The sequence below is a fragment of the Protopterus annectens genome, chromosome 3.part0 (assembly GCF_019279795.1).
Source record: "Protopterus annectens isolate FY-2018-M chromosome 3.part0, PAN1.0, whole genome shotgun sequence".
Taxonomy (NCBI): Eukaryota; Metazoa; Chordata; order Ceratodontiformes; family Protopteridae; genus Protopterus; species Protopterus annectens.
In genome coordinates this window covers 1651677759-1651690766 of record NC_056731.1, presented here as the reverse complement: position 1 = coordinate 1651690766, position 13008 = coordinate 1651677759, and the positions used below count along the sequence as shown (strand labels likewise).

The 13008-nt window shown below is 36.3% G+C and overlaps 1 protein-coding gene across 5 annotated transcripts in view; it reads right to left on the bottom strand.

The window, feature by feature from the left end:
* Positions 1–13008, bottom strand: part of RIMS2 (regulating synaptic membrane exocytosis 2) — a 6281053-nt gene that overhangs the window by 160364 nt on the left and 6107681 nt on the right. Inside the window, exon 1 of one of the 5 annotated variants that reach the window (XM_044065688.1) lies at positions 7712–8159. The exons of the other annotated variants lie outside the window; for them this stretch is intronic. Within the exon in view, the coding sequence (XP_043921623.1) occupies positions 7712–7892 (181 nt within the window). The 5' untranslated portion in view covers positions 7893–8159. Of the gene's footprint in view, positions 1–7711; positions 8160–13008 lie in introns of those variants that run through there. 5 annotated transcript variants of the gene reach the window in all.

Genomic DNA, 13008 nt, shown 5'->3' with positions numbered 1-13008 from the left:
AAAAACACAATGCAACTCCTTCTGACCTTCCCTGTACTTCTCCATTAACACTCTCACAGCAAACATCGCATCTGTAGTGCTCTTTCTCGGCATGAAACCATACTGCTGATCACTAATCATCACGTCCCTTCTTAACCTAGCTTCCACTACTCTTTCCCATAACTTCATGCTGTGACTGATCAATTTAATCCCTCAGTAGTTACTACAGTTCTGCACATCACCCTTATTCTTAAAAATCGGTACCAAAACACTTTTTCTCCATTCCTCAGGTATCCTCTCACTTTCCAAGATTTCATTAAACAATCTGGTTAGAAACTCCACTGCAATTTCACCTAAACACCTCCATGCTTCCACAGGTATGTCATCTGGACCAACAGCCTTTCCATTCTTCATCCTCTTCATAGCTATCCTTACTTCCTCCTTACTAATCCATTGCACTTCGTGATTCACTATCCCCACATCATCTAACCTTCTCTCCCTCTCATTCTAAATAGCTACATATACATGCACAGATCCAGTAATAGTAAGACAGATAAACTTTTCCTTGAATTTATTTGAAGAAACAAGAAAGTCAAATACTTGAATTTGGGTACAAAAAAAGTATTTGCCTTCTTTCCAAATACTGCAACATCTGAAATGATTATATTAAGTATTACGGGAGTGTGACATTTGCCTTTGCATAAAACAGTAATTTCAGGGAAATGTCAATATGCAAATAAATGTCTGCAATTTCTGTATTCAGAGTGGAATATTCAATATTTTGGGGAACCCTGATAAAACGCTAGAGTATACCTAAATACATGCATATAAAATATACAGTACGCTTTTAAGGCTCATTTTAACATAAGAGTGGAAATTAGTTTATGAAAACTTAATGTTTACCAAAATCTTAGTTTGTGAATTATAAAGGAATGATACGATCACAGCAGTACCGGGAGGCATTTCTGACACATGGCTGCCATTTATTAAAACATGACAAAGTTATTTCTGCATCACTATGTAACTAACTACATTTTAATTACTAAGATTGACTGGCTTTTTTGAAGTGCTGAATTCAGTTGCTATAAATCATGGTACAGTCCCACCAAATCCAATCTTTCTGCCATCTAAACACAGCCATGGACCTCTTCATAAAATCACTTGTACAATACTTGAAGTAAAAAAAAAAAGAAAAAAGAAGCACAGCAAACTCATTAACAGACAATATAATCAACTAATAAAAGGAAGACAAAACTCCAACATATGTCTAAAATGATTAAAAACATCACTAATTATGTTTACATTTAATGTAACATTTGTTTTAGAGTTTTGAAGGTAATGTCAGAGGTGTATGCATGTTTGTCAGGCAATCCCAATGAGGTGTATTTCACATAAGGCACAAATGTAGCAACTTAGTTTTTAAAGGGACATACACTTATCACCTTACAACAGAATCAAAGGGAACCTTAATGAATACAAATATACTTCAGACCACGGAAGCTTCACATTCACAGGAATACTGTGCTAGATGACTGTAAAATAAGAATGGCCACTCAGGAATTATTACAGCCACAAGGGCTTCACTCATAGTTAAGTTTCAGAGAAGCCATTATGAAAATTAACAGTCTTCAAATTGTGTTTATTTGTTGGTTATGTGAAATAGTTTTGTTTCACATTAACTAATCACTTGACACAAAGGTTTGAGAACTGAATTTAAAAGCATTACACCTCTCCAAGACAAACACTTAGGTTTCAATGGCTGCTCTGACTGAGCATCATCACATAAATCATAGTTAACAGTGTTCAACAACCCATGAGTGGTGCTCAACAAAGGGTGCACCTGACCTCCGCTATATCCATGATGGAGGATTCAACCCCAGTATAAAATGCTGGTTTATGAAATTTGTAAGATAATAGGTACTACATTTCTAATTAGATGATGATGTCTGCAGCTCTTTTTAGCTTGGAGTGACATCACCAGTACTAGCAAGTTAATGATGTAGTGATGGTAGGAGTGCAACCACAACAAAAACTTATGTATGGTCACATAAAGAAATTTAACTGAAAAATAAATTAAACAATAAAAATGACTTGTGGATGTCGGTGTCTTGGTACTTTAGTAACTACTGCATTACTCCCTGTTCCTGCATCACTGTCTGGCAGAAATCTTGGCATGCAGTGCTGAACCACTGGGGTTGCAAACCTGTGGCTCAATATTGCCTTTTCAGTTTTGTGACTCACTCATTTAGGCTAGTGGAAACAGCTTGTGTTGAGTAATATGATGCCTTCGTTTAGCTATGATGCTTTTTTTTTGTATCGTCGTTAGTAACTGTATCTTATTCTTAGCCATAACCCCCACTTGTAACAAAGATCAAAGTTTTTAAATCTCACCCCAAGAGCTCGGCTGAACTCTTCCTTAACATCAAAGGTTGAGGCTGGAATTAAAGGATAAAGCACTGGCAATATTATTGCTTCTTCTCAATGTGTATACCACCTAATGCTCACAAAGACATAGGCTGACTGTTTTCTTGTCCTGTGTAAAAACAACTTGTGTTAAACACTGTTAATTATGATATTTTTATGTTTCTGAAATTATTCTGAATTAACATACTTATGATTTTTAAACACTAATTGTTTTACTTGTCCAATGTATGTTTAACTGAAGCCAACATAAACAACCAAAAAGACTCCCTGCTGTAACCTATTGTAATTACAAGACCTGTACTCCCTCATTCCCTACTAATATACATGAACTCTGACATCATAGTCTTGGACTTAGTACATACTCTTTCTAGTTTTGCACATTCATTCTTGGTGTTCAAGGGACACACAGTTACAAGTCTTGGACAGTCAAATGGTTGCTCTTCAAAAAAACAAAACAAAAATGGCCAAGAATGAAGTGGGTGGCACCCCCAAATACAAGAGGCTTTGCCCCCTCCCCCAACTAATATACTGCACAACTGCACATCTTCAGGGGCAAGTTAAGACAGTTTTAAATGAATGGACCACCTGCCAAAGTTCATAGTTACAGTTTTACGTCATTCCCACTGTTACTCCAAGGGCGGCTTAAGAACTGAATCTTACTGCTGCAGTGGACTGTTATCAGTATTTTGTGTAACAGAGTTGTTTAGTGAATTATCCATCTCATTTTGATAACCGGGTAATCACTCAGGCTTTGAGACCTCTTACCAAGAAAGATCCAGAGAAAATGAACTCCTTCAGGCTAAGCATACAAGACTATAAGGTGAAGCTCCTTTTACATTTACAAACAATGCCTGGTTTTAAAGTAGGACAGGTGGGCAGGTAAGACAGGTAGTGGTAAGCCTGAATATGTAGACATGGTGAGACACCTACGCATAGTACTGGGCAACAGTCTGATGTGTAGGGATCAGAAATCAGCTGCTGCCAAATCAACAAGCTTCTTTTAAATAGACATTACCTTCTCTTCCCATTAAACCATTCTATGATTGTTCATTACTGCAGCTCACTACTGAACTAGACTGACTAACAGCAAGTGCAGAATTCTGCACTCTAGTTACTTGGAGCAACCGACATATTACTTCAGTTCTCCACAGCCTGTAATAGCTGCCACTTTGGTTTTGTATTATCTTTAAGGTTCCAGTTTTACTGTACTTAAACCTATACAGGTTAGGTCCCCCCATCAAAAGAATTTCCTTGTCTCATATAATTCTAAGTTTATGTGTTCCTTCCTTGCTGGGGTTGTTGAAGGTTATAAGTACTCCATCTTTTTTGCCACTAGGGCACCACACTCCTGGAACTTGTCCCAAAATTGTTGAGGGAGCCCACCTGGCCACTTCAAAGGGTTCTGAAAAAAATGCCTTTTTTATTTAGTTTACGATTTACCTTGGTTTGCTGCTATTTTGTGTAACCTATTCATTTCACAGTTATGCATTCTGTCATTTTGTTTTAATGCGTTTTGTTTCATATATTTTATATACTGGCACTTTGTTAAATGCAGCTGAATAAACTTGGACCTGAATAATTTCAAAGATATTATATGTAATCGAGTCTTTTACAGAACTACAATAAATATAAAAATCAATCTTAGAATGCCTGCAGTGAATGTAATATGTAGCAACACCATTTACTTCTACACCATCTGCTTCACTGTAATGTAATACTGGGGTAAAATGAAAGCAGTTAATCTAACCAGGCTAGTAGTGTATTATAAATAACTAACTTATAAAGTCTTAGAATAAGCAAACTGACAACTGAACATTATAAACTGTACACCTCAGCAGTTAAAAAAAGTTTTACAAAAAGCAATGTGAATGCCTCCTAAGGTGTGTGGGTAATGGCCAGCAAAAGTGCTATGTGACCTTTAATGAGAATGGTTGAGGCTGCTAAGGAAAATAACTTATTTGGAGATATTTGACTTACTCTACTTTGATACAATGGGTGTTGCACAACCAGTGAAAAAGACAATATTTCAAATGCCAAATAAAATGAAACATAAATAAGATTCAAAGTAATAGTTTTTTCATGGGGCAGCCATCACATGCCTCACAGAGGGGAGTGCACCCTTTAATGTAATCAGGTCTAGTGTTACTGCACTGTGAGGTAAAGCCAGACTGTCACTACTCTGACCTCCAGCAAACAGTACGTAGTTTTGTTCAATGGTGCATTGTCACATAGAGTAAAATATGCCAAGTTCCTCCTCTAAAATTTGATTTACGAGGCAAATGCATTAAGACACAAAATTTGGCACTATGTCCTTCTTCAGTACTCAGGTACTGCAGCAAAGGTGTCTGAAATCTGCAATAGCATCTCATATCTGTTAAGGCAAATCATGCTGAATAAGAAGAGGCATGGATGGTCCCACTGTTATCAAAGATACTGGTCATAATGAAATCAGAGATTTTCAGTAGAATAACAATACATTTGTGGCATTCATTATTCTCTGAAGCAATAGAACAAATGAGTAAAACTTCAGTCCTTTTTGAAGACACAAACAATGTATTTCACTATAAATGTGAATGCCTTGGGCCATGAACAGTAACTTTGTAAAGATGTAAGCAAACGCAGCTGTGCACAGATTCAGCAGGATAACAGATACTTTTCTGGAAAGATGACTGTTTGCCTCATACTCACTCCAGTCAGATTATCATCCATGTCATTTTTACCAGGAGCATTTTAGTACAGAAATCCAAATGATGGAAATCAATGTCAAACTTCTATATGCAATTGCAACCAATTTCCAGCAGTCATGAACATATTAAAAAGTTTTATTTGTAAGTGTAATACATACAAAAACTATAATATTTATAATAAGCACATTATTAATGTTGCAGGAAGCATTTAAAATTTATAGCCACTCTGTACAACAGCACATTAAGAGACAGCAGACAGCAACCAACTAAACTTAAGATCTTACACTCCATTCTTAAAGGATGCGCAGATTCCCTCTTATTTCATCTCCCTCTCTCCTCCTCTAGCTTTTATTCCTCTAAACAAGTTACGTTGTTGTCTTTGTCTGCAAACACTGCCTTAACTGCATACAACGCCCATAGAAACTGACCATGACTACAGCACTTGTGTTACATTAACTTGCAGATAGCAAGATTATTCCACATGCTGTAATTATTACAGTGCTCTTCTGAATTATAAGCACTGTGGCACACTGTTAATGACATACCATGTTTATTGTAAAAGCTACATGTGAACTTCATTAATACAAGCAAACAGGCAACAAAACCGCAGAAAATTGTATTATGGAAAACAATACATCAGCTGCAAAATAGGAATGTCATGAAATAATCCAAGTAATGAGATAAAGCACCATATTTTTTTTACACTGAAAAGAAAGGGTCCCATGATTGATTAATTTATGCTCATTCAAGGGTGGCTCCTGGACCTAAAAGCCATACAACCCTTAAAATAAACGTTATAACATATCAGATAGTCAATCCAACTGTAATATTTAGTATGTAAAATGAACTGCCGTTTGATAGAGTCCTTTACCTAATGTTTTGTTTGCCAACAGTCCCTTTACAGCCTCTACCCTTTTCTCCTCCATTTATAACTAGTTGCATTGCAATGTGACACTGAACTAATAAGCATTTATATTAGCACAGTTCAGAAGTACTTCTGGTACTAGTCAGATCATTTGGTCTCCTGCCATCCAAGATGGTCAGTATGCTTCAAATTACCAATCCACGCTGATATACACACAGCTCTAGAGGCATTCAAATGTAACATCATGCCTAAGCACTCTTTGGTAGCTATTAGTGAAACAGATAGTAGAAAATTAAATAGTATTTTGCTGCAGTATACAGGAAAAAAGTACCTTAATATTTAATTCCTAAGGTAAGAGAGCCAATTGACTAATTCAGTTTGCCATTATTTGTAGTTTTTGCACCTGAACTGCTATGCCTAACAATATGCCTGGCATGTATTCCATTAAACTGAGACTGATACTATGAAGACATCATAAATAACATTAGTTTTCAGATAACAGAGTCAACAGTCCTTCTGGCATTCTCAATATCATTCTTTAAGCTTCATAGCACTAAAAATCTGCACTATGTCCCAATTCACATTTCTTCTCACAGTCACTACATAATTCAAAAACGATGCATCACATCTTGCAGCTAAACCACTGCATCTCTTAATGCACAAGAAGCTCCTGCAAACACATTCACTGATTAGATCTTAATTAAAACACATTTACTGCAATTCAAAGCAACAAGATGACTAAAACAGTAATACTTCAGTTCTGTTGCTCTTGAAATCAGACAAATTTAATGATAAGCTTAATGAGCAGCAAATAACTATAGCTAATTAAAGAACTTCAATGACACATAAGTCTCCCACTTAATAACTGTGTTTTACAGTTTAACTAGAGACGGTATTCACATTTTAATATAAAGTTGTATAAACTGAGGGATATGATAAATGTGAGTAGAAGCATATCTTAAAAAAAATAATAGTAAGCTGGCAAATGTAGCTGTGCTAATACTACAGCTCACTATAAATTCACAGTTTTAAGATGAAACAAAATAATATGTACACCTGAAACTATGCAAAAGCCATGTTTCTTGGAGTTACGGATTTATTGGGTATTATTTGCCAAATATTTAATTTTCTTTAAATGTAAAATATTCAGTTTGGTCGTTGCAATAGCAACAAAATATAACAGCCACTATGACAATTTTACTTACATATTTGCAGTTAAACTTTAATGCTTTTACAATAATGAAATATTTTTTTCTGGACATTAAATAATATAAAAATGACTTTTACTGGCTACTTAAAATAATTTGATATCAGCAAATTATTACTGTGACTTTACGTACAAAATCAAGCACACATTTACAAGACCGACCAAAGTTGCTAATCTCTGTAACTGCATGTAGTCACTGAATTAGACAGGCTCTATTATATTGCATTTGTTAGAAGTTGTAAATGACTGATGGCATTTCTATCTTTTTTACTTCTGATGTCCCCTGCTCTCCTTTACCCCATGAACATAATTTGACCTGTCTCACCAGTCTATTGCAGTTAGAAAAAAATGTTTTAAATGTAAATCAGAGACATGTAAACATGAAATTTTAATTCTCCTCTCCCTTTTGTCCTTATGTGAACTTATCAAACGACATTATAAAACAAAATGTGATGTAAAAATGTAGTCCTTAACACCTTCAAGTGTAATACAAATTTGTCAAGTTATAAATGTTATTAGACAATTTGATTACTTTTTTTAAAGTCTCACCTATATCATCTTCATCAAAGGAATTCATACAAGGAAAATAAACTGCTATAGCCTCAAATGATGCTGAGAGGCTAATCCGGCTCTGGGATCTTAGTATACGAACTCCAGAGTTTGTATGGTCTTGTCCTTGTCTGCCCATTTTGGCTGAGCTGCCTTTCGCGCGGTACAAAATGCGAGGCATCTTGGCGGTTGAAGGAGATGCTGCTGTTAGAAAATTTTCTAGGGATCCTTTCCCGTACTCTTATCACTTAGCCACAGAGATCCTACTTTCACTTAGGCACAGTTCACTGATGTTCTGAAAATGAAACTCTGTTGTTTAATTTGTGCCATTCTTTTGTTTGCAAACACGGTTTAGCAGTGTAGAATCCAATAAATCATCTACTGCTGATTTCTATTCTCACTGTGAGGCTGTAAATGCAGTGACGGCTGTTGTCACCTTACAAATGAGCTGTACAAAACCATGGCTATATCTGGAACTCAAAGCCTGCCTCCCGTGCTGTTCTATGCTAAGGCAGCAGCAAGCTAAGAGGCTGACTGTGAAGTTAACATTTCTAGTCTACACCAATGACAAGACAGGAAAGAAAATCTTGCTAATATCTATAGCTTCTTTATTTATTTACAGAAATATCTCTTAAAAACTAATTATTATTTTTTCGTACTTTTACACAAAACATGTATTACAGCATCCCTTTACTGCTAGATTTTACTGATACTTCATCCCTTTATTTTGGCATAAGACTAATGCAATACAGACAGGAAAATCTGAATGCATCTGACAGTCATAAGGTTAATGACAGTGTGCAAAGTAAAGTCAAAAACTGCATATAGTGTAACCAAAAGCTGTCATTTAAGTTTCCCTCATTTTCTCAGGTTTAGAAACAAGTAAGAAAGGAAGCAAGCTACCATTGCAGGGAAAGTTTAAATTCAGTTTAGCTTTACAAAACAATTTTCTACTCACTTAAAAATATACTACTGGATATATTGTTGCCCCCTAAACATGGACTCAGAACCTAGTTCATTTGAATCCTATCACTGCTGCCATCAGCTTCCCCTCTCTCTAATGGGAGATATCCTAAGATCCCCCATCCTAGGTTTAAACATTACCCTTTAAGTGCCTATCTGTATCTATGGGCATACAGGACATCATATTGGTTTGAATACCCTGTCCTATGTTAATCAAACGCCAATTTAACAAACATAAAATAAGAGAGCAGTTAAAGATGGCACATTAATACCAGTTCCAAATGTAACATTAACAAGTGAAGTAAGTACAACTTCTAGACAGGTTTTTCAATGTCGGGTAAAGAACATCTTTAGCATTAGGATACAGAATATGTAAAGAATCAAGACGGCCATTTGGAATATAATCCCTGACATTCAACTCTTCACTGCCTTTCCCATTTCACATGTACAAATCCTAGTGGTATAATGGATGAAACTGATGCTCCTACAAAGATGACTAAATGTTGAAGGTACAAAACAGTACAGTGCTCTTTCATTGTGGATTTTATTCATAGATTAAATGTATCAAATAAAAAAAATGTAGCAGTTATTTTCTTGTTCGCTTACTTAGTCTGGGTCATGATACACTATTTTACGCAGTGAGTCAGAATTACAGAAAAGAAAAAACAACAGCAGTAACTCAACTGTAACAGGGATAACTAATAAAGAGATGTGATTCAGGTGTACCAAAGATTTGACACTAAAATGGATATGCAGCAACCAACAGCCCCTTAAACGTAGGGATATTTGCTTCAGACAGCATACTATCAGTATATGCAGCTGCCTGTTTTACCAACTGAGAGTCATAGGTCTCTTTCTTAATATTTCCCTATATAAATAACATACTGGGAAGTGAAAGGAAATTCTTCCCTCCAAAATAATGCAGGCTAGGTCCTTACTTACTCTTTTAGGGCTTGGAGCAGACAAACATCAGGCAGCAAGAACTCTAGTGTGTTCCTGTTTAAGATAGTAAATGGTTCCATTACCATAAATTAGGAAGTCAAGCTTAAAGGAATCTACATTGTTTGTTCAGTAAAAACATCAGCTTCGGGGATTTACAAGGACTGGTGAGATGAAGTGGTAAGTAAGGGGACTTTTTAATTGAGGGGAAGATGCTAATGACATTTTCTCTCTTGGGAAGACTTTAACATTAGGTACTTATTACCAAAGGTGAAAGTTTCAAAACTGAAGAGTTAACTTAGGAAACAGGGAATTCTGTCTTATATTCAAGATAAGGTAATACTGTTAGCAAATTCAGTGACAGCCTCAACTAAAGAAAACACAAACACACTGGTCTACAAAAAATTAATACAGGCAACAGAGTCATTGCATATTATGTGAAAACTTAAAATATTTTATAAGTGGGTAAAGGAGTTATTATAAGATTAGAGAGTATACAGCAAGTCTTTTTGCTTGAGGCATGGTATCAACATGTGTGCCTGTCACACATTTCTGTACTTATCCTTATAGTGCAGAAGCTAGGAACAGGATAGTGATGGAGGTGCATAGAGGGCAAAGCTGGAATTATGCACATCTTCTGGGATTTTAAAGTAGTGAAAGAAGTATATGAAGGGTGTATGTGTGAATGGGAAGATACTTCAGAGACAAAAGAGTAATGAGGCTGGAATTTTGTATTACATGAGGTTAGAGTAAAGAAAAAGGTTGGAAAAATAGTAAAAAAAAAACAACTCAGATATTATTATTATTAATGGTGGATGGGTAGAGTTTAGTGGCAAAGTGTTTGAAAAGTGAGTTGCACTGGGACAGAAAAATTACAGTGGAGAATAACCTGAGAGTTTACGGATAATCTCAGTCCTAGGAGACAGAGGACAATATGGTTAAGACAAACTCTTTAAAAAAATACCATGTGGATGCATATCTGTGTGAAGAAGGGAACAGGGTAAGCCTTGTGTAGAAAAAGCATCTCCCATCCAAACTAAGGTTAGGTTAAAGGCACTTACACTGAGGGTATTAGACTGACATTGGTACTGAAAGACTGGTATATAGAAATTACATATTTGAAAAACAAACACAAAATAAATTTATGCAACTGTAGTAACTGTATAGAAATTTTAACAGATTATACAAGTCTGGATTTACTATTTGAACATACTATCACATGTTCTATTTTCATTTATGAATTTTGTTTACTTTACTGGGAAAGTCCAATTGGACACAAGGCCCTTTGTCCGTGGATGCCCAGGGATATAAGCTCCATATTGTGGAAAGAAATAGCCAGGGAATTGTTATGGCTAGGCTTGTATAGGCCCTAGGGCCGATAGCCTAGTACCAACTCATGAACCTATATACACAAAGTTAAAGAACAATACATTTTATTATTACATTTTCACATTCAGTGCAAATACTAACACATTATATATACATTACAGTAACACATAAGGCATTATAAATTTGTAAATAACAGTACAACATAGTAATACAAAAGGCTTCCAAATAAAATTAATATATATAAGGAATAGTACACTGTAAGACTGTTAAGCCAATGCTACAAATTTCTGTACTGAGGTGGCATGGCAGTATAGCACTTGTTATTCTGGTAGTGCTAATTGGTAATTTTATCCAGAGGTATAACAGTAGCATAGCCACGAGTTAAGAAGTTGTTTTAGTTTAGTTCCGAAGATGTGTGGGTTTTCATTTAGTCTAACAGAGAGTGGGATGGAGTTCCAGATCTTGAAGATGTGGCTGGAATACAGGGTATCTTCAGGTATGTTGTTGAACAACAACCAATATCATTGTTTATCAATACAGTGCAGTTGCCAGATCAGGTTGTACCTTTGAAGCAAAACAGGACTATAAAGAAATAAGGATCATATATTCTAATCTTTCTGCATCTCTGTCTACCATTTAAACCTCAACAGTCTTCCTTTCCACACCTCTCCCTAAAAATTAGTTACACTTATTTTCCAGTACAGCACCACCATTTTCAATGCTGCTATATTACCTAGCTCTGTACATAGCAAATTAAGTGCTTTCCTGAATTACCACTTAAACTAAAGCTTAACACACACAAACATCTTAACTTACTTGGCATCTGCAATCCCCCTGGAGACAACTCACCTACACTAGAACACATTCTCCACAGGGCCTCCCAAACCCTACCACAAGAAACTATTATTTTAGTGGCCTCCAATATCGACTGGATCTCCTGTAGCAGTCCCTCATCAACAATTCATATCAGCCTTCATGGCTTCTCTCAACTTATCCATTCACCCACAAGAACAGATAAGCACACAAAAAGGGAATCCATCCTTGATTGGATACAAACCAATCAACCAAATCCCCCACTGCTAGTAGGCTGTCTCCCAGACAGCCTAAGTGATCATCTCATTACCTTTCTCCTTAGAAGAAAAACTCACCAAGAAAAGCATATCAGATACATCACCATTAGATGCAAAAAGACTTTTTGCCCCCACCATTAGATGCAAAAAGACTTTTTGCCCCCAAACTCTCATATCTGCTCTAAAATGACTGTGACTGGCAACCACTAAAACACTCTCTCTCGACAATGCCATACACTACTTCAATTCCACTTTTTTAACCATACTAGATGAACTAGCACCAAGGCGGACTATTAGAGCTAAATCAAACTATACAGTTTGGCTATCCACAGATACTAAATCTCTTCTGAAACAGACAGACAAAGCATGGCACACGTGGCAAAAAGATAAATCCCACATAGCAAAACAAACCTACCAACAGTTTAGAAACTAAGCCAAGAAAAATTAAACTTGGCAAAATAAATTTCTGCCATAACACACAATTTCAACACCAAAATAATCCCAAAATGTTTTGGGCCACTATCAATAAAATCCCCCACCCTGGCAGTATCAGTACCCCAATGCCTACTACCCCTGATAACTCACCCCCCTATTGAGACCCATTTTAACAAGTATTTATATTGGACGGCACAGTGGTGCAGAGGTAGCGTTGTCGCCTCACAGCAAGAGGTTCTCTGGTTCGATTCTCGGCTGGGGTGCCTTCTGTGTGGAGTCTGTATGTCCTCCCTGTGTTCATGTGGGTTTCCTCCCACATTGCAAAGACATATGTCTGGAGCATTTCTCCCCGGGCTTCCGCTGAAAACTGGCTTCGTTCCAAGTCGGACTTTCCTGGTTAACAAATGTAAAATAAAAAAAAAAAAATTAAATTTTACTGAACCTATACTAGCTCTCACAAAAGATATTACAAACACTCCCCTAGATACTCCCAAACTGACCCCCAGCAACACCTTCTCTTTTCACCCAGTTTCAGTTAATGTTATAAAAAACATCTACTTA